General features: G+C 34.7%; 1 protein-coding gene across 3 annotated transcripts in view; it reads right to left on the bottom strand.

Moving 5' to 3' along the window:
* Window positions 1–22,731, bottom strand: part of LOC132193311 (caskin-2) — a 158,160-nt gene that overhangs the window by 132,779 nt on the left and 2,650 nt on the right. For 2 of the 3 annotated variants that reach the window (XM_059613904.1, XM_059613905.1), the window contains exon 1: window positions 3,108–3,442. The exons of the other annotated variant lie outside the window; for it this stretch is intronic. In XM_059613904.1, the coding sequence (XP_059469887.1) occupies window positions 3,108–3,267 (160 nt within the window). In that variant the 5' untranslated portion in view covers window positions 3,268–3,442. Of the gene's footprint in view, window positions 1–3,107; window positions 3,443–22,731 lie in introns of those variants that run through there. 3 annotated transcript variants of the gene reach the window in all.

The following is a 22,731-nucleotide window of genomic DNA, read 5'->3' as shown; positions in this document are numbered from 1 at the left end:
ATAAAACAAGAGTTGAAGTAATTAGAGGAATCTATTTTCTGATATTATTTTTATTTAGAATGTTAAAAACAATTTTCTTAACCAATGACGAAAATCATAAAGAGAATTCAGCAAATTCAAAATTCCGTCGAATTGGGTAAAACTTTAGCAGGAATTCCTCTCAAACTTAAATCCAAACCTCTTGTTGAGGAAAATATTTAAGAATAAGTGGTGCATATGATTTGAATTTCCTTCCTCTCCGTTTGTGTCCGAGGAGGAAAATGTCGCCAAGCTGGTTTTCCTCTCCTTTTATCTCCGACCAGAAACTTTCCCGTCATTCTCTCCTTCGAATCCGTCTCTCTCACTTTTTAGACTTTCAGTTTCAAACTAAAAGTTTTCGCGCAATTCAGCTCTTTTTCTCTCTCTTCGGCGGCAAACACGCGACCTTGCTGAAATGACTAATGGACTTTGCGAAAATAAATGCGCTCAGTCGCACTCGGGAAATTCCTCATTGATTGTGCAGCCCGACAAAGAGAAAGAGAGATGATTGTTTCGTTGCGCGGCGGAATTCGCTCTGGACCGACAAACAGAGAATGTGATTATACAATGTCTGCGCGAAACAGAATTCCTCCGGCGAGGGTCATCGATTTCGCGAAAGGAATCCGAGAGACGCACACATCTGTTATGCAGATAAATATCATTTAAATCACGTGAAACTGATTTGATTTTGTGCCAAAATTAACATCCAGCAGTGATTTTTCCTTTAGAATTTTGCTCTGTTCAATCACAATACTTTAATTTGGATTTGAACTGAGCTGAAAACTTAAATTTGTCCTAATATTGCTAAAAATTAATTTTATTTTGTAGAATAATGAATAATTACACGGTATTAATCTACTTCATTTAGTTGGTTATCGTTTCAAGTTAGAAAGATTATTCTTGATCTCAAATAATTTATTTTGCTGTTCATAAAAACTCAATTTTTTTACGACGGCTTAGAAAAATAATAAAAAAAAGCTTAAAAATTATTTAACGAACAATTATTTAAATATCATCTTTTAATTATTTTAATTTTTTCCCTCGAGGAAATGTGTTTGCGGTCACCAGCCAGCTTTTCTTCACATTTCTGTGCGTATATTCATCTGGGTTGGCAAGTCTCTCCCGAGTCTGCTCTCGCTCGGTGTTGCCACTTCATTTGAACAGTATAAAATTTGTTCTAGTTGGCGATGGGTCGGGACCGAGTGCACTCTGGGGTTCTTTTTTACAGAACGAGCGGTCCATTGTTAATCCAGGTGCGCCGCCCTCAATGCCGTGAGCAGCAACAACAACAGCCCTCGGCAACCCGCATCTCTAGGCCTTCCATTTCGTGAATAGGCAACAAACACTACATCCTCTCACTCAAATACTCTGTTGCATTTACGTGATAAAATCGACGCTGTCCGACTTGAGAATTTTTTCAGTCAACAAAGCAGGCACGCTACCTGATGCTAATGAGGACGTCACAAAATGTGCAGCCTATGCGCTCTGGCAGCGCCAGGGACGCGAGAGAGGCAAATGAATTTTTTTTGTCAGTCTCGTCAATTTTTTGCTAAAGTAATACATTTATTATGTAAGTAATTTTAGAATAGCTTTTTTAGTTTATTTAACATAAATAAAAATAAAACTTTGTTATTTTCATTCTTGGTTAATTTAACAAAATTTAATGTTTATATTATTTACTAAATAAATTATTTATATATTTATAAATAATTTTTATTGCTTAAAATTTTGGTGATTTTTAAAAATTATTCTTAAAAATAAAAAACTAGATAAAATTTTTAATACTATACTGACAGAAAAGATACTGGCAATTCATCAAGAGATATTTTACAAAAGGTGACATGCCTCTGATATCCAATACTTTTAGTGAATTTAAATAAATTATGAAATATCACAGAGAAGAAATAATTTTTGAAAATGGCAGGAAGTCATAAAGGAAATTGGAATAAATCACAGGTGTTTCCATTTCAGCTTGCTTCAGCCCCCACGTGTCAAACTTTTTCTCTAGTCAGCAGCTGCCCTTATATTATATACTTTTCGTCGGAAATAATTTCCCTGGCTCGGAATTAATGTTTGGCCATTCAGAACGGTTGCGTCAGTCGGATGTATCTTTTTGATAAATAATTCACCCTTGACTGTCGACGAGCGCGATCATCTGCTTTGACCCTCGGACGCTGCTCTTTTCGCAAACAAACAAACCCATGCAGGTGGCCATGCATCGCGCACAATTAAACACTAAGGGTGTGTCTCGCGAAATTTAATTACTGACCTGACCAACAACAAAACGCAGCACACGCGGCGGGTAATTAAAAGAGAGGCGTGCCCTCGGCCGGGGTGTGTTTTGTTTGATAAGCGCTAACTAATATTTTGTGCAAATTGGACACTCTGTATTACTTAGCAGCAATTATGATGAAAATTTCAATGCAAACACGTGATGAATAAATAATCACAAAATAATACCTTTGTTGTACTTTTGAATTTGAAATTGTTGCACAAAATTTAGTTAGTAAATAATAAAAATATCACTTTGCAAATAGAAAATGGGAGGAAAATGTTTGAATAATTTTCCACCAGCTCTCAATCGAGACAATTAAAAACCAATTCTCCAAAATTAAAAATTCTCCAAAAGAAAATAAAAAAATTAACGAATTTCGCATTTTTCAAGTATTTTATTCCCGAAGACATTTTAATTTTCCACTTTCAAGTTATCAAGTTCAATGACGTGAGCAGTTTTCAATTGAAGATTCCATTTATAAAACTATTCCATTATAAATTTTGCAGGTTTCTCAGCCATAAAAAAAACAACAATGCTTTCGAAAAATGGCTTGGCTGTGCACGATCTTCTATAAATGGAGGAAAAAAATGTCACTCAGGCGTGAATTCCTCAGTCTTTGTATTGGTCTTTTCTCTCTATAGTGAACTGTTGCAATAAATACATATTCAAATTCAATTCCCACCCTACAACTTTCCCACCCCCCGAAACCTACCCCAACGCGAGAATCTTTTTAACCCGCTCGTTTAAATTCCCCGTTCCGACTTCAGTTCAGATTTGGGAACAATTATTATTAATTTTTTGTATAGAAACTCACCACTTATCCGGCGCATGCTGGCGAACTTGAGGAATCCGCCGATCTTCTTGGAAGTGCCGGAGGTGTTGCCACCTCTGGAGGGCGACGCTATGATGGAGCAGTGCTCGCACTCTCGGCCCTGCTCGCACTTACAAACCACAACCTGACCACTGTACCTCATGAACGGGCACCGAAAACTATCCTCGCGCGCGAAACACGGCACACGGCCTACGCGATGGAGCCGCGGAAAAGCCGGAGTAATCCTCGGGCCGCTTTTCCGCCAAAGCTTTCCCGCTGCGGTTTCAACAACAGAGATGCGAACTCGACGAACGACTTGCACACTGTGTGAAGGAAGAGCCGCGACTCGACGGGCCGCGCAGCAACTCCCCTCCACCTCCCTCTCCCTTTCGCCGCTTATCTCGCGCCAGGTGAGGGGAAAATTGTTGTTATAAAAAAGCAAGGCTCTCGCAGCAGCCTGAACCGAGAGCTGGGATGTTTGACTGTTTCTCATTTTTTATAATATTCGGTCCGTCCGTCCGTGTTATCCGGCGCCCTCGCCGTCGGAATCATAAGTTGGAATAAAAATTATTTACGTTTTGCCTCACGCACGGGTGGTTTTTCCATTGTTTTTCAGCTGGGCTGTGTTTGTTGTAGTAAAAGTGATATTTATATAGAACTAGAGTGGAGATGTGATTTATTTAAGTAAATTATAGAGATTAAAAACTATGTTAAACACATAATTTTTTTCAATTTTAGATTAATTAAATTTTAAATAACTCATTCTACAATTTTATTATATTTAAATTTATTTTACATTTTTTCAAATTTTCACAAAATAGTAAACATTTTTTATTTTCATTTGTCGTGTCAACTGTGTTAATTAATTTTTTTTCATGCAAGCAATAATAAAATAATAAATTTAGACACAGCGATTAATCTTTAACGTTGCGTTGAATGTGCAATAAAAATAAAGCTTCATAGATTTCTAATTCATTATTTTAACAATTGAATTATGCATGAAAAAGATATGTAAAAGTCAAATATTTACAATCATATCATACTCCCAGGAGGATTCAGGCGATAATTAGCAATCATATTATCTGTTTTGATTCTTTTTTGCCATTTTTATTGGTTTGTCTAAGTAGTATTGAATTTACATCTAGAGATACTAACACTAAGAGCTTCGGAAAAGGAGAATTTAACAAATTTAATGCAAAATCAGAGGATCCGCGGCTGCAGCCTTACTTCGATAAATTCATTTTTATGACTAATTTGTACCGATTCCATCTAGATTTTGGACGATTATTTGAGAAAATTCATCATAACTGCATTATAATTTGATTCAATTTGATTATTATAAATTAATAAAACACAATTAAGTGTCAAAACAAATTGATATATTGTCATGGGCATTCTCTACCAAAATTCAGCGTCTAGGACGCTTCATATATTTCAAATTTTAAAAACGAGTTTTAAAAAGCATTTTAAAAAAATGAGTAATTATCAAAAATAGAAAAATAAAAAAGTGAACTGTAGTTTAATGAAATAAAAAATAAACATTATTTCTGTACTCTCACAAGACTTTTTAGACCAGCTCAGACAGATAATTACCAATCAAAGATCAAAGTTTAATAATTCCTTCATTTTCAATTGGCTCGGCAAAGTATTTCAATATCATTAAGAGCTGCTGAGATTGCTTTAATTGCCTCTGGTCTGGCAGCAATGCAATCTCTCATTCCGAGAGGACGATCTGTCGTTCTTGATAAGCCCTCTTTCTGCAAAAGTACTCTGCACTTCGAGCTCTCTTTTTTTCAATTAATTCGCATCCTCAGCCCTTTCAAGTCGGCTGAGATTTATATATAAATAGGGAGAGTCAATATACACGGCAAGCTGCATTGCACAAAAGGGTTGCATGTGCAGCTTTTATTACAAAATTATGCACAATTATAACCACCCGACGTTGTAATGCAACCAGCAAAGTGCACATAAGGGAGCGCAGCGAGAATAATAGAAATTCTAATTGGGGGTGCAGCTGCACACATGACATTTCCTTGTTTGCTCCTCTCTTGCTCCCACTAGCGCGCCAATTACTCATTTTGCGTGCGTTTGATAAAACTGGTGTTTGCACGGTGCGGTTCCAGATATAAATTATATCAAATTAAACATTTCGCCCTCCATGGCAAAAGCATAGCTCGCGCATACATTACAAGTTTGATGTGAGATTACAACGAAAACGCGAGAGCAAAGTCTGCAGCAAACGTACGTGTGTGTATAAAGTAGCCGAGTGCGTAGCGTGCGGCGCAATAAATTAAATTGGTGCAGGAGATTCGAACTGGGTTATCTAAACATCCAAACGCCATAACTCACCCCCGCGCGACATATGCACTCGGCGGGCGCGCGTAAAATGGGAAAAGGGAAAGGAGAGCGAAATTTACCTGCACTGCCGGACGCACGTCGGCAATAATTCACGCCCTTGATTCGCTTCTCATGCACAATTCACGATTTCATCGGGATTTTATTCCGCACCCGCAGCATTTATCACTTTCTTTTGACAGCGAAATGCGCTCAGTTGAAAACCGAACTTTGATGCACTCAGGTCAGCAAAGTTTGAAATTTCCTGTTTTGATAAAATGTATTATGATATGAGGAAATGGAGAGTTAATATTTTTACTGTTAATTTTAAGTTTTAAGAGGCAGAGAAAAGCAATTTGTATTTGAACCAATTATTGCTGGGTTAAAGAATTATTTCAACCAAAATTCTTGATAGTTCAGGTTGTTCAACAAGGTGCATTTTTGCCCAAAAATGCTGCTTTCCAACAGATTATATAATGGCTTTAAATACTATTACTATTACATCAGTATAATATTAGAAATATTTAAAAATAAGACAAATAAATAATATTTATTTTGCATACAAATGCAATCTCATCTCTTATTGGGAGGTCCTTACTTTTATAAAAAGTTTACCATCAGGCATCAAGCTTGTTTCATTTATTTAACTTAACAAAAACATTAAAATTTCAAATTATTCGTCGCTCATCGCAAAAATTTTCAAAATTACGGCCAAAAAAATGCAGAGATATATATTTCAATAAGTATTAAAAGTACTGATTATCTCCTTTGTATTTATAAAATTTAATGATGCACCAAATATAATTGATTTATTAACAACAATGAAACATACAATAAATAATTCAAAGATGCTTCGTATTAGGAAAAATTTAAAGTGAAAAAATTAACTAAAAAATAATATAATTGTATGATAACAAATGTAATATTTAAAAATGCAAAAATTATTTAAACTTTAGTATTTACAATAAAACTAATAAATACATATTAAAAATATAAAAGATATTATTAAAGCTGAGGCTCAGCATCAGTTCAAGGCTTCCTTTTTATTTTCAAGGCGGAAATACATCGGGTCTCTCTCCCGAAGCTACCGAGTACACCCTTTCCTGCTGTTGGCGAATTAGTATGTATGACTGCATCTTGGCATGCAGATTAAGAGGAGGAACAGGTCGCCGGCTCCAGCCAGCTTGTTGTGCATTAAAAAAGCAAGAGTGTACGCAAGTAGGCGAATAGGCCAATGGAACTTTTTCTCTATGCCCCCTAGTAACCCCGATTTTCTATTTTATTGTGGAGCAAAATTTGTTAATGAGCATTTTTATGGGAAATCCAGAGTATTATTCTTCTTTAAACCTATAAAAAGGTTTATGAAATTTTTCACGAATTTCCATTTTCATCGGAAGTTCAATTTGGAAATTAAAATATCATCAGAAAAAGACTTCAGAAGATATATTTCGTGATGCATTTGTACAAAAATTATCCATTTCAAAAGACACTAATTGTCATTTGCCCAAAACCAAATTTATGATTACATTAAATTAGTCTTAAAAGACAACTGATTTGGAAGCAAACCCCTCCAGACATTTAAATTTAAATCTATATGTAGTAAAAATAGTTTAAAAAAATAATAAATAAAAATAAGAAAAAAATTCAAAATGTGATAACATGAGAAATGAAAAAAAAACTTTTTTCAGATTTGTATACCGCATAAAAAGAGTACGTTTACCTCCATTATTGTATCATTCTTATTTTATTAATTTATGATGTTTAAATATCTGATCATTAACGGCGACTCTCCAATTTCATTAAATTTCATTTGTGTTTTGATTCAGCAAAACCTCTCAGGTTTGCTTAATTTTGTGTGCTTTGGCGTTCATACTTAGAATTAATTTGCTTGGTTCCGCTGGAAACAAAGCCGAATCTGCTTATTTTGCATCCACCGCAAACAAAGTTAGCTGAACTCTCTCTTGCAGAGAGACAATCACGACCGCAAGGCGAGTGCGCGCGATGGTATCTCTCTCTGTGCCGAGCGGCCCTTTTTGTCATGTCCTCTCAAATAAACAAATAGCCGCAATTAAAAGTTATTGGCCCTTGTTATCTTGTTCGCAGATGATCCCGGGCGCAGATTAAAAGCTGCACTCGTTGAACTGCTGATACTTTTATCGTCAATGGGTCGTCTCGTGTTTTTAGAGTGTTGCCAATAAAGGCCATCACGTATAACCTTTTTTGGAAAGCGCAGGGCAATAGGATACTTTGTCTAGTTTTACCTTCAATCGACTGTTTTTATGGCACTCTTCTTGCAAAAACAAATAACATAAATATACAGTTTGTTGCTTTTCATCTTACAGAAAGACAGATTTTATTTTGGATCCATTTGAAACTCCAGTAAAGAAAAAAGATTTGAACAAAATTTTATTTTCCAAGATGAGCGAGCTCAATTATTTCAAAAAGTTGATGGTCATGCAAATATTGCAACACCATTTAAACATTTATATTTCCATCAAAATGATTAAAATGTTTAACTAAAAATTGTATTATATTTTCAAACACAATACAAACAGTTTCATAATGAAAATAAAATGGCTTAAATAATGACAAAACTTTAAAAAAAAACTCATGGCTAGCAGATAATAATTTAGAATTTTTTAAATTGATCTGTTAAATAAATCTTGAATTTACAACAAATGTTAAGAAAAAAATTGCGAATTAAAAATTGATGATCATATTTCAAATATATTAATTTTTGTTTTTATGAAAAATTCTGCTTAAAACATCAGATTTAGTTTGGCGTGTCATTCGGCTTTTCCGAGAAAGGCTTTCCTGCAATGCTTATAAGTGCGTATCCTCAATGTTGGAAATTCAATTTTGCCGAGGCAAGCAGTCGTGAATGCTAATTGGAGCGGTGCTGTAAAGTGAAGAGAGCCGCTTTCAAGCAGTGCAAAATGGAAGGAAGGCTTGTCATATTTTTTTATATGCAGCGTTCGACGCTGTGATTTGTAGGCGGCTCTGTTTTTACTGCCATCAGCGTAAAGATGAGACGGGCTTTATTCTTCTTGTGCAGCCGAGAGAGCGAGCGAGTCAAGTGCGTCGTAAAAAACTGCAAACAAATAAACACACACACGCCGAGTCGGCTCGAAAGAGGCAAATGCGCTCAACCCTTTTTGCTGTGGCGCAAAAACGACGGGGCTGCACTGCTCGGCTCGACCATCCTAGAGCAGCTGAAAAATAATGTCTCTGCCCCCAAATTTATATGCGCACGTAAAACTCGGTCTGATGAGACCGCAGGGAAATAAATTTGCATCCGCAAAAAGTGATATTTTGCGTGCGACCCTCCCTCCGACTTTTTGCCAACAACCAGATCATTGAAATTTCCACACACATAAGTGCTTCCTTCCCCTGCAACGCATAAATTGAAGGCAATAAAGGAAAAATTCAAAAATAATTTTCCGGGTATAGAATGTATAGATTTCCTTACTTTTTCAAGTGCAGTTAACTATCATTTTTCTGACATAATATATGAATGAATAGATCCAATCAGATCCAATATTATGCCACTGCAGAAAAATGAAAAGTAGAAAATCTTACTATTTTTATGAAAAAGTATTAATTACACCTGAAACCAATCAATTGTACAGGGCACTGCAGGGCACCAAGCCGAATTTGAAGTATTACATTTATATGCATTGCTACTCTAAATTGTTAACGATGAAACATTAATAAAAATAAAAATTGTAAATGTCTATGTATTTTAAACAACAAAAGTGAACAAAAGTAATACAAATGTAGTAAAAAGAAACCATAACTTTCAGCAATATAATATTTTTAATAATAATTATAATAGAAATTTAAAAAAAGACCAATTTTAACTAAAAAAAAAATATATATTTATGTTATATTATTTTAAATTTCTAGTTATTGTTAACGTTAAAGCATGTTGCATTTAATATTTGTGTTTTTTTTTTAATATTAATCTACAATTTCTTAGCGGACACTGCATTCTATTGAAAATTTATTTATATAATCATATGTATAACGTTTTCTCAGTCAGACATATGAAAATTTTTTTAAATTTTTTGCTACTTACAATATCTAACAATATTAGAGTAACAAAATTCTCTTCAAATAAAACATCTCACAGATTTCCTAGAATAATCCTCAAATCTAAGTCTTTTTGTTCGAAATAGTTAAAAAAAGGGTTTAAAAATCAGAATGACACAGATTCAATCTTCCTTTTGAATAAGTTTTGGAGCAAATTAATAAGTTTTTTCCACTTGTAAAAATATACAATAAAAAATCCACTCCTTTTATAGAAGGAGAAATTTCTGCGAAAGTTGAGTTCGTCAATTTCTTTTAATTACGTTGTCGGTGCATCATTAGCGCCACTTTATAATTTAATGACGGCAGTCATGATTGGCCAGAGGGCAGCCCCAAACCTAACAAGTGTTGCGCTATGCAAAGGTCGTCGCCTGATTTGATTTCTCTCTGCGGTGCTCTATGTGTATTTTATATATTCCTAAATGTTCTCCGCAGCTTTCTCACGGCTCGCGCGATCAATAACGGAACAGACAATCCCATAGTGCAGCAGCAGATTGGAATATATGAATGTAAGGACCGCGGCGTATACTCCTTTTTTAATATCCGAGCATACAATGCCTCTGATTATTGCTCACGATCAATATTCACGATCTAGGAAATTCCGGCCGGAGCTGCCCCATCACTCTCTTCTATTATATTCTGCGCTTCTGCACTCGCATGCTGAACATATAAGGAAAGATGAGCGACGTGATGAAAAAGCGGTACTGTTCCATCAGCATGTTTATGAAATATTTTTTGAAATTGATTTCCGAAAGAAATAATTTTTAAAATAAATATAATTAGTTTTTGCTTCTTTATCAATTCATCAATTATTTTGGCAGTTTCATATTGAGAAAATTATACAATTGTGCATACGTAGGATTTTTTTTGTAGCCAATTGCATCAAAATAAAAAAAAGATTGGCCAATAACTTTCATACTTTTAAGTTCTAACAATAAGATTTCAGTCTTTGAAAATGATATATGATATGTATTATATTGGCATGTATATCACAAGCAAAGTAAATATAAAAAGTGCACTTTTAAACCATCTTAGCCCATTACAATACCCACTGCAATTTATTATGTGTACTTATAAATAGCAGATTACTTTATTTATTAAATTTATTAAATCGTGACCTCTTGTTGTTCCCATTATAATTATTATTTTACCTCTATTGACCTGGTTTCTATTAGAAATAAAATGGTTCTGACCTATTCATATTTTTCCAAGAAAATTTAATTCTTCTTATTTCTATTTTGCAAATAACCAGCCTCAAGTCAAGATCGTATAAAATCACTCTCAGTTTTCCCTCAAACCGCAATATTGCATAGTCGAAAGGCAATTCTACTGCCGCACTTTATTTTCCTGCTTTCAGAAAACAATATTTTTCCATTGGCCCGAGGCAATAGAATTCCGCCGGCAGATTTAGGCTGGATATGTGCCGCGTCTCGAAGGTTTCCCAAAGCACAAAAGTGGGTCCATCCGTGTGTTGGTATAACAGGCGCACTCTTTTGCTTTTGCCAAGTCAGCGAGAGAGCAGAGAACGCTCTTTATGAGCGCACTTTATCATGCCTTTGTGTATTATTTCGCGATTCCCCGCACGACAAAAGGGTCAGCCACGAGGGTCAGCTCAGCTGCTTGAGAAACAACTCTGCAAGAACGGCTCATTTTTCCCAATTACGCGTGCCTTCCTGCGCATTCCGATCGATTTTCACCGATACACATGCAAATATACAGTTCCCTCTGTCGGCGCCTTTTCCTCACCGGGGTTAAGAATTACAGTTTTCTGAATATTCAAGATTCTCTTCAATCTACTTCAAACCGACTTTTTTGCCCAAAAACTAATATTTATTAAAAATACTACTCTATAAAACTAGCGAGGAAATAACTTAAAAAATGTTAATATGCCTTTTAAAATTCTTTATAAAACATCCCAAAATCTGCCAAAATCCAAAATTAATTTATGGACTAAATTTTAAATTGATTTCAAATAAAATTTTATCAGCAGCTAATTTTGGTTTCATGAACTCTCAAGAAATTCCATGTTGGAGAGGCAATGGAAAAATGACACCCGCTTGCTCAATCGGCTGAATTTGATCTTCTCCTGGTTTTTTACAATTTTAGGGAGGCTGCGAAATGCATGCATTTGGGCTTTCACCATTAATCATGGATCAAGATCTGCGATTTAAAACAATACATTGTTGATTTATGAAAAAAATTATCCTGATTCAAATTATTCCCACAAGTTTCATAGTGAAAGAGATAAATAATTATGCTAGTATATTTTGTATTATTATTAAATTTATTCAGCCAAAATTTTTTGTGCGCTACGCGTGAGAATATTTTGTGTTAAATTAATAAACCAATAATTCGAAGCTCAAATCGGTGGGCGAAAAATTTAATTATTTGACCCAAAAAAATCAACTATAATTCTAATCCTCGATTCTCTCTAAAGGTGAGTGACGTTTTTTCTGCTCCATGCGCGAGCCGAGATTTGCATCTTAAAGATCTGCAGCTATGCTGGCCTGTATCACGCGACGTATTGGATTTCTCGCGACGGCGATCTGACAACAGAAAATATTTATTTATGCAAAGCAGCGTCGTCGTCAACTCTCGTTTCCTCGTAACTCCTCAGCTGCATGCAAAACATCCGCCATCCGCGCAGCTGTCTAACAGTCCGTGAAATATTACTAGTACGTGCTCTCTCCTGTCCTGCCCTCGTCAGGTCAAGTTTCATTAATTAAGCCGTTGCACCGACGAGTTGGTGCTCGTTTTCGGTTGACGCCTAATTCGCAACAGAGAGACAGAGAGACACCTTTGTTCCTCCAGCTCGGACTGACAATGAGCAACAGGAGATTATTTTGAAGCCAAAACAGTCGCTGTTGTTCGAGATGAGAAGATAAAGGTTGTTTGCTTTCAACTTAACCCTTTAATCTCTAAAACATTAATTTCAAGTTGTGACCGCAAAACCCAGTTAGATACTTATTATACTTTTAAAATTAATGGAGTGTGCTTTTGTATTTTTTACATCAACCGTATCAATCTAATTTGTGATGTTAAACAATATTTAAAATAATAATCATCATTATAAATTCTATTTGAACCTGATAATTAACAGTCATCTACATTATTATGTTTTGCCTTCTGCTGTCCACGTTGTATTAATATTATAGTTTTGTATGGATTTGTCTTGACCTGTAAATTTTTTCCTGACTTGATGGTCGGACCACGTCAAAGTCGATTAATACTATTCCTAATAATACATTTGTCTTAGCTTAGGAAAATATCATGACAGTTATTTAAATAATGAATAGTTATAATAAACTTTAAAAAAGCTAAACACTTTAAATGCAATGATGGTTATAAATATATCAATAAAACATTATTTATAAAATGGAAATAAAAAATAATGATTTTAAATAAATTTATTTAATTATTCTTAACTTTTTTTATTAAAAAATTTGTTCAATCCTATTAAAAAAAATTTAATTTGTTTAATAATTTTTTTTATGTTGCTCAAAACGTGACCATTTTTTATTGAATTTTAACACGACAAAAAACTTGATATTTAAACATGTTTTTATTTTAATTATAATGACTAATGACAATGTTCTAAACATTTAAATTCTAAAGCAAAATTATTTCTAAAAAAGCATGCATTTTAAATTGATCAACTTTCTCATGAATCTTATTATTTATTTATAAAACTTTATATTTAGTATTCCCGTGGTCACCAGGCCACACTGTTTTCCCGAGCAGCTTTTTCTGCTCGGCACTGATAAGACCCTGGGCGTGCAATTAAAGGGGGTTATCACGCCCGCAAGAGATGACCTGTGACCGGCGGGGGCAGCGACGTGGAACCCGGCTGAGAATGATGGCCGCCTATTTATGGTCCAAAGAGTTTATACGAGAGAGGCGAGTAAAAAGAGAGATTGCCCGCGTTGCTCCGGCTCAAATAAGAGAGAGAAAGACCGTGTTGTAACTAAGTACAAGTTGGCAGTCGGCGCTGGCCTCTGGTCATTCTGCTAATTTGCCGGCGTGGAAAGTAAAAGCGGCTTGCTTTTTGTTTGCAGGGGTCGGCGAGTGGACGGGGCGGCCGACAAGCCACTTCTTACAGCCGAGCCGGCAATCGGCTTTTTATAAACTCTACTTGATTGATTGTGACGTGCGGATAAATTTATTTGAATGTTCAACCTGCCATTCTCAATATATGCATTTCGGATAAGCTCAAATGTGTGTATTTTTTATCATTTGAAAATTTTGATTGTCTAAAACCTTGCGAGTTGGTTTTTTTTGTTTAGATAGAATTCAAAGTAGTGAAAAATTACTTTTAACAGAAAGACTAGAGAGAAAAATTATTTTTATATACATTTTTATTTTTCCTTAAATGTAAGGTTGCAAACTATGTCATTCTAATTATTTTATATTTTACTGTTTGATGAAACCAAGCAAAATTTTGAAGCAAATGCTACAATTATTAATTTTGAAGATATAACTATGAAATATTTTCTGTTGGAATCAAAGTGCCTTGAATGCTTTGAAATAAATGCCTGTCTTAATATTACAACAAAATAAAATAATAAAAAAATGACTTAATTTTAAATTAATAAAATTAGATTAAAAATAATAATAATTAATGGCAAATTTTTCCAATTTTTTGTCTCTTCTCGTGATTTTACGAAGGTTGTGCATAGCTCTAATTCTTTAAGTGAACCTTTATTAACTTAATTAATAAGCAATGTGTGTTCTTAACTAATAATTGAAATATTACTTGTTTTCATCGATATAAATCTGAAGCTCTCCCTCTTTGAATCGTTATTTACCGTTTGAACAAAGAACGTGAAATATTAATGTTCTGATCAGTGGAGTGTTTGCTGCTCAATCAACCAAATGTAACTGTGAGCGAATCGCTCGCGATTGTCTACATCTGCAGTGCACTCAGCCCAAAGTGCACACATATTGGATCAGACGGTTTGCACGTTAATTTTCCCGCAGGCTGTCTCGGCTATAATTTCATACGGTCTGGATCAGCCAAGCGAGAGGGAGAGCAATCAATACGCGACGTCGCCAGATTGAAATTTAATTAAACCATCGTTTATGCATTATCGTCTTGTGCGCTTCGACTGCACGTGAAATGTACATGATTTGGTCCACACGGTTTAGAAATTGTGAAGGCCCTCTCTTCGGAGCAAACGACATCACGTAGTTCGTCAAACGACCACGTAGGGCGCAGCACCTCATTCGCTCTTTATCACGAACGCGGCTCCCACGAGAATCAGCCTGAATGAATGGAGCACGCACTACACTTGTTAGCAATTTCCAAAAGGGGCCCGATACAAATCTCTTTCCCTCGTTTTCGCAAACAAACCGCAGAGAGTGTGCACGGGGGTGTCCTCATGCAGAATTCAATGCGTCCTCCCAAGGGTGTAAAACTTTAAAAGTATAAAAAATGTGGGGTCTTTATGCAGTTTTGTGTTTATATTCTTTATCCGCGGTGTAGGAAGTTTTCGTATTTATTCTTACTGCAGGGAGATGAATATTTGAGCACGTAAAAGCTTTCCTGAGTTGAGTGCACTTGAAAAAGAAATGGTTTCATTAGAAAGTCTGCCGAGCTTCTACTAAAAAAACGGCGCAAAAATTTTTATCGCTTCAAGATAGAAGATTTTTTAAATCAGCTCAATCTTTTTAGAGATTGATTTTATTTTAATTTAATTGTGAACGTATATTATTATTAAATTATAGTCGGATTATTACAAAATATTTATTTAAATTTATTATATTCAAAAAGCGTGTTTCTGTTTCAACAGGTTTTTTTTTTTTTTTTTTAACAAATCGTTTCCTCATAAGTTAATTGTAGATTTCAAGGTTCAGTCATCTGGTAAAATTTTAATTTGCTTAATTTATTATGTTGACATAAATTTAATATTATGAATCTTCATTATTTTCACTAAGCTAAATGTGAATAAAAATTTATTTTTAGCACATTATTATGTAATAAGTGATAATTAAAAAAAAATCTAGCTGAACCATATCACGTGTGACGTATCTATGAAAATTACCTCTATAATTGATATATTTATACAGATATACAATTTTCTCATTCACAATCATTTGGGTCGATTTTCAGCTGAAAAGACTCGTTATGCCTGATTTCAATTTTTTTTATCAAACTCTTATTTCAGAATATTGAAGAAAATTCCTTTGAAATTCTTAGAAAAAATTTATGCTTATCTCTTTCTGGTTGTGAAACGCATCTGACATTTGTGTTTATTGGCCAGGTAAGCCCATCAAAATTTATTTGTCCCGCCAGACGCAACCAAGTTTTCAAACAAAAGTTCTGAAGTTTGCGACCCACCATTGGTCGCATGACAAAAAGCATAAATCTGTCGGCCAACTTGGAGCCGCCTGGTCCTGCGAACCGAGAGCCGTCGCCGAATTTACGAGATTTTTATGCAACTTGCGGAGCGGCCCAGCAAAGCGAACGCCTGAATCGATTCATTTAGGCAACCTGTGTCGCACAGACGTCTGAGTGGTTGCATTCTCTCTCCCTTTCCCCTAGGATCAAATGCAAAGCAGGGAAAATGCTTTTGGTAAACTTTGCAGTGCAATTGTTCCTAATCTAAAAACAAAATCCAGATTTTTAAATTATGATTGATTTTAATTTTTTAATCTCAGAACAAAAATAAAATTTTAATGTTATTAATTTTAGTTGTTAATATTCCTAAAGAATTTGAAAAATAAAATGATATAAAAATAATTCTTTAAGATTTTTGAACAAAAACAACTTTGCCTAAAAAATTTGAGCATACAATTGTGTTGTTTAAATTTAACAAGGATTTTTTGTCAGTCCTGGCTTTCCACAAATTGAAATTTTCGTGTCAGAATTCCATACTGTGTGAGTGAATATAAGGATGCTGGAAATTCCAAATCACGCTTCCCTGCCGACGCACATTCACACACAACATGCACGAACCCTCGCCTCCACCCCAAAAAGCAAGCATTGAAATCAGAGAGCGGAGCACTTATTGAATTAATTAGCAGTTGTGTGTATGTACATTTTGCCCCATCACCATGGCAACTCTCAAATTCCAACGGCGCGCGTTCGAATCGTCGCTTCTCACTGTACATAAAAAACGGCAACTGATAGAATCCGTCAGTCTGGCGAAGTTATTAACAAGCCAATCAATAGGGGAGCGAGAGAGCGGCTTATCGGCACACAAACTCACCTGCCAAAAAGGCTCCAAAGGCACTCGACGGTCCAACCAGACACTTTGATCAAATAATATTATAAAAAAAAATCGTCTGCGAAATTTCACAGACACTATCCGAGACTCTGGCATAATTTTAACTTCATACTCTCTCATATAATCTCGAGATTATTGAAAAATTTGTTGATTAAAAAATATTATGGCATTAATTGAATTAATTTAATTAAGTTTCTGTATATACTTTGAAATGTATTACTTATAGAACAAAAATATAAATGAAAAATGTATTTTCACATTTAATAAAAATATATGGTTGTATTATTTACATATTATTAAATTTAAATTTAAGTTCAATTTTTTAATGTAAAAGTAATAAAATAATTATATTTATTTAAAATCATAGACTTGAATTATAAATAAGAATGTACACTTTTTTTATGCTCACGTCCAGCTCACGTCATACAAAATTTGCGCACAGAAATAAATATTTTCAATTTCATGTGACTGCGATTCATTTAACTTCAATTTGAAGCCTGATAGAAGGCATTTTCTAAATGGCGTTGCCTGGTATATGAAATATAAATTATCTTAAGGGATATGTGAATGTTCAAAAGGAAAATATGAAGTAAATTTAGTAAATTAAAACATGAATGTATATTTTATTTGATATTCCTATTTTTAATGATAATGATAATGAGAATTTATTTTTTATTTATAAAAAAATCCATACTTTTAAAACGTTCTAATTGTAAGAAGTAAAATTCACTCTGTTTATAGTAATTTGGGGTAAAATGTACTTGTGTAAATAGTTTAGGTTGGAAATAGGTTTTCAACTTGTTTCTAAATCAGATTATTTCAATCAATTTCAAGTATTCAATATTTTTATAGCCGCCTTTTTTAATTCAAGTTAAAACTTTATATTTTATTTCTCAGAATGAATAATCTTAATATTTGCAATTACCAATTGAAGTGACGGTGAAAGGATTTAAAATAAACAAAAGCAGTGCAATAGGAATGTGGAATGTTAATCCATTTACTCTGAGTCAGTCGATATTGGAATTAAGTAAATCTGGCTGCGTGCTTATGTGTACGGTATTCATTACAATGATAAGCGGCTGAAAGCTCGGTTTGAGCAGCGCGTAAATAAATATTCGCCAGCAGACGGGTTTGCGACTTAAAATGCTCGGGCTGATCCTCTTTATGCAAATGCCGCCGAGCCGGCTTTCCGAGTAGTGCTGCTGAGACGAGCCGAGGTGTCGGCTTTATTTTTTTTTTCTTTCGCCTCCGTCCAGGGAATATAACTGCATATAAATTTTCATTAGGAAAATGGAGCGAATTCCCCGGGAGCGCGTCTCTGTGATTTTATGGCTTTGATATGCGATCTAGCCAGGGCAAAAAGCAGCATGTGGTGCGCCCGAGATGTGCATCTTAATGATTCCTCGGAATGAGCTACGCAACGGACGAAAGCGATCAGCCCTTGAACCGCACCGCCCTAATAGAGATATTAAGGACGCTCTCTTCTACGATATTGATTTTACGACGACCAAAGCTGCCGCTCCACTTTATTAAAAAAGGCGGAAGGAAATAACGCTGCCTTATTTTTTTCAGCACTCAAGAGAGTTCATTTTTCTTCAATACTTGCACTTTTTCATGATAAATAAGACATGATCTCCCTTTCAAAATTAATTTAATAAGATGAATGCAAACACTGTTGATAAAATGGTTGGAATTTATAAACAATAAATTAAAATTTATAAAAATTTATGTATTTTTTTTCTAAATCAAGTACATATAATTTGATTATATACTAATTTTAAAATTTATTTAAAAAAACAAATATTATTTTTAATAAAAACATCTTTATGGATAAAAAAATTAAATACATTTCCAAAAGAAATTCTGCTTTTTATAATTAAATTTATAAATAAAGTAAACTATAATAGCTAATTATTATTTTTTTATTTATTCTTCAATTGTTAAATTTATTGAAATTGATCTTTAAGGTGTTAAATTAATCAACGAAGCGATCTTATTAATAACCTTTGATTGGGTGACAATTTTGCTGCTCTCAACAAGAGATCAAAAACTTCATTGTTTCAACAATTTCTCAAAAGAAGGAGAATGAAATTTAGAGTCTTGTGTGGAGTTAAAGCAACGAAATGCTAAAATTTAAAAATATAATAATTATACTATCATATAAATTTTGATAAAGAAAAGAAATTAATCAAATTTATTTCTTATCCTGAATTTACCAAATTAATTTAGTTTTGTTATTTCAGCTCAATTCCGCTGGAACAGTGCTTTATTAAATAATTAGCCTTTAATCACCCTAATTATAATTAGGCTTTCATAATTATAAAATAATGTTAAATTTGACAGATTAAAATGTATATCAACTCCAGTATTGCAGATCAAGATAATAATACAAAAAAAAACTATCTTTATTACTTGTGAGAAGCGAATCTGCAGAGTAAAAACTCATTCTCAGCTCTTTCTTGAATATAATGTACTTCCCTCCGTCTTCTTCTTGACTAAAACTTTCCACTAGATTAAGTCTGCTGACTGCAGACCTAATCCAGCCGCTCTAGCAAACCAAATTTTGGAGACAGGCCGAATTTTATTCAATGAGCCTCTGCGCACTAAAAAGTAAGCCACAAACTCATTTTCATTTGGTAGGGCTGAACAACTTTTGCGGTTTCGGAGAGAACAAATTCTCTCATGTTGTACAATCTTGCGAAAAGGACCCGATTCGCAGCCGAATAAAAGAGCAACGTTATTTTTTATTGTTCTCCGTCTACACTATATACACATTGCTCGGCTCAGCGGCACCGCTTTCAAGTTCCAGTCGTCGGTACTACATACATAATGCTGCAGTGCTGGAAAAAAGTGTTGAATCTGATGCTGCCCTATTTCGCTCTCTACAGCACTGCCAAAGAGAGCCGGGCAAAAGTACACTTTGCAGCAATATGTATCGCACTAGAGCGAATAATATGGCCACTGCCTTTGAGATTTCAAGATGCAATAACACACCCTGCTGCTGCTGCTAGAGAGCAAAATGTTTTTTGTACTTTTTTTTCTCGCTATTGTGTACCCGAGCCGCTGCAAAAAAGCCAGACTGCTCTTGAGATTTATGATTTTTATATACAGCCGACCTCTATTTGGCATCACCGCGGTAACAATAAAGAAAAGATCCCATGTAGTGCAAAAATTCAAAGCTAGCGTAAATATGCAAAATATAAAAGAGCTTCAACATCTTTATCATCAGATTGGACTTTTTTTAACTTGTGAAAAATATTGAGACTGTTGCAAAAATTTTTACAGCAGTATGCTTAATTATACCCTTTCAAAACTTGAAACACTTTTAAAAATTAAATATGTAAAAATATTAAATTTATTTTTTAATTATTTTGAACATAATTGTTTATTTCTAAATTTCAACAATTATTTGCTTTTAAACCTTTAAAATATTAATTTTTTATCTAATATTTTGACCAAAATGTTTTCATAATCAAATTGAAGACTCAATGGGACCTTAAAAACGGTAATTTACCATTTTACATTTTCGCCTTTTATTAGGCCAGCCTTTCCACCAATCATATCTTTATTGATATATTTCATTAATAATATGTATTCTTGTATGGATGATGAAAAGGAGGATCCATAATATATCTGGTATAAAATTCAAGGCACCAATTATAGGATCTTTACCTTTTGTGAACATTTGAATATTCACTTTCCATTTTGTAGGGAATTGTTTTAAAAACTTCTTTTCGGATCACACCTTTTGTTTGAAGATTCCGCTTTGTTCGGCACTAAAAGGCGTCGTGTCGCCAGAAATTTTCACAACGAGCTCACAGTGCGAAACCCTAAAAGTCCGTTGCCAAAACTTATCTATAGACTCGAGTTTCACCGCAGCATATGGATTTATTTTTGGTGCAAAAAATTAATAAGTAAATCTGATTACGAAATTCGAGTTGCAAAATGCGCCTTTCTTTAGGTTTCTCTTCGCGAAGAAAGGGTTTGGACTTGAATTTGCATTCGGTGGGAACGTCAAAATTAAATCTCCGACCGTCGAGAGCTGTCGGGGGGCAACAATAATTCACGCCGCAGGGTGGGAAAGGGGAGGAATTAAGTGAGTTGTATATTCGGGTGAGGGACGATGGCCATCTCTTTCGGGCAGCTGGTCACTGTGACGTGCATAATCGGCCTCTCTGTGTGGCAGCAGGGTGGGTCTCCTCTTTGTTATCCAGACAACCGGAATGATATTATTCTCGTGACGTCATTGCTTTCACTTCTCTTGCTCGAAAATGTACATTTGCACTCTCATGATTTTGCCCCTGCGCCGCACGAAAAACGCCCCTTGTTGGCTGCGAATCTGCGTGCCGATAGCGAAATGAAGTGTGAGAGCTTCTCTCGCTTTTTGATATTCTCAGTCATTCGGAGAGAATGATCGGCGGGGGGCAATAACGGGCCCGCCACCGAGCGCTGGTTAATCTAATGGTTTTCAGATAACCGCGTCTATTCATCCTATTCCCGGCGGCACTGTATAAAAAATCTGCCAATTGCACACGAAGCAAGAGAGCGACGCCAAATTTTTCCGGAGACATATTGCCGAAAAGCTGGCAGAAAAAGCAGGAAACGCCCAAGAGGGGCCAAACTTCAAGCAAATAAAAATTAAAATCTTTTACTTTTTGTTGAAATTGGTAAAAAACTGCCTTTAATATTACTTAATTTTTAAATCGTGGTTTGTGAAAAATTATATTTAATTTAATCTATTCATTGTTACCGAGAACAGATAAAATTACTCTACAATTCACCGTCAATTAGCCCAATTAATATTTTTAATTAAAATTGTTTTTAAACGCTAGTTTCAAAAGCGCAGGTGCTCTTGTTACATTTAGGTTCAGCCAATGTGCCGTATAATTATCGCAAACCAACCAATTTATGTTTCACCTTAATTTCCAAATATTAAATTTTTTTAACCCACCATATATTAGTTCTCAATAAAATTTGCATTTTTATTTCCTAACAGTGTTCAAACACAATTATAACTCTTTTTATATAAATTTTAAAATATAATGTTTAATATTTTATCAGAAAAATAATTTGTTTGACACTAATTAAAATAATAAAATTAAAAAAATATATATATTTAATCGTGTTTTAAAAAGTAATAATTTAATTAAAATTTAACATAAATAGATTAATTTTAATACATATTAGGTTGAAAAAACTTTTTAATATTGTACCTTTAAAAACGATAATTATGTGTGATAATAAAAATTATTCATTCATTGAAAAACATTAAAACACATTGCTTAAGTAAAAAAAGCATTTGCTGTTCCAACAAAAGGATACATTTTTGCATTAGTAAACAGGGTCCAAACTGGCTGCGACATTCTGACGCAAAAACCAATCTAAAACCCATTCGCAACTCGGGCTGACGGACGGGAGGTGTTGGGTAAATCAAAAAGGTGCTCGTCATCAGCCTAATGGCGACGATGAGAGAGAGGGTTTGGAAAAAACACTCGCACACAGTTGGCGAACTTTAGTGCCAATCAGAGGGTGCTCTCGCAAATATCCACACGGCCTTGCTCTGTCTGGGTCGCTTTACTGCGGACCTTGATCCCTTTACATTAAGCAGGGCGTCTCTCTTCTCTCTAGCATTTTTCACGTTTAACAGCCCCGCCACTTGATATTCCATTGATGGATCGTATAAATGAGCCTGCTTCTTTATTTTTTTTTATGTCAACGGCACCCCGAGTACCTCCTGCGTTTATGGGGTGCCCTGAACGGGGCTTCGTTTGGTAAATCGCGCGTGATATTTGATATATGGTCGGCGAGATCGGCGTGTCACCAGCAGGTGTATACGCCTGTTTTATGGACTTGCCACCCGCCCTCTATATTGACCCACGTACTTTAAAGGCTGAACACACTCGCACGTGAACGATTGACGTGCTTCTCAGAAGTGTTATATTTTTCTTACAATCTCGACGCCAAAAATAATCGCAATT

The sequence above is a fragment of the Neocloeon triangulifer genome, unplaced genomic scaffold (genome assembly GCF_031216515.1).
Source record: "Neocloeon triangulifer isolate White Clay Creek 2 clone unplaced genomic scaffold, ASM3121651v1 ptg000004l, whole genome shotgun sequence".
NCBI classification, from domain to species: Eukaryota; Metazoa; Arthropoda; class Insecta; order Ephemeroptera; family Baetidae; genus Neocloeon; species Neocloeon triangulifer.
Note: the sequence above shows the minus strand (reverse complement) of the source record. Positions and strands in the feature narration are given on the sequence as shown.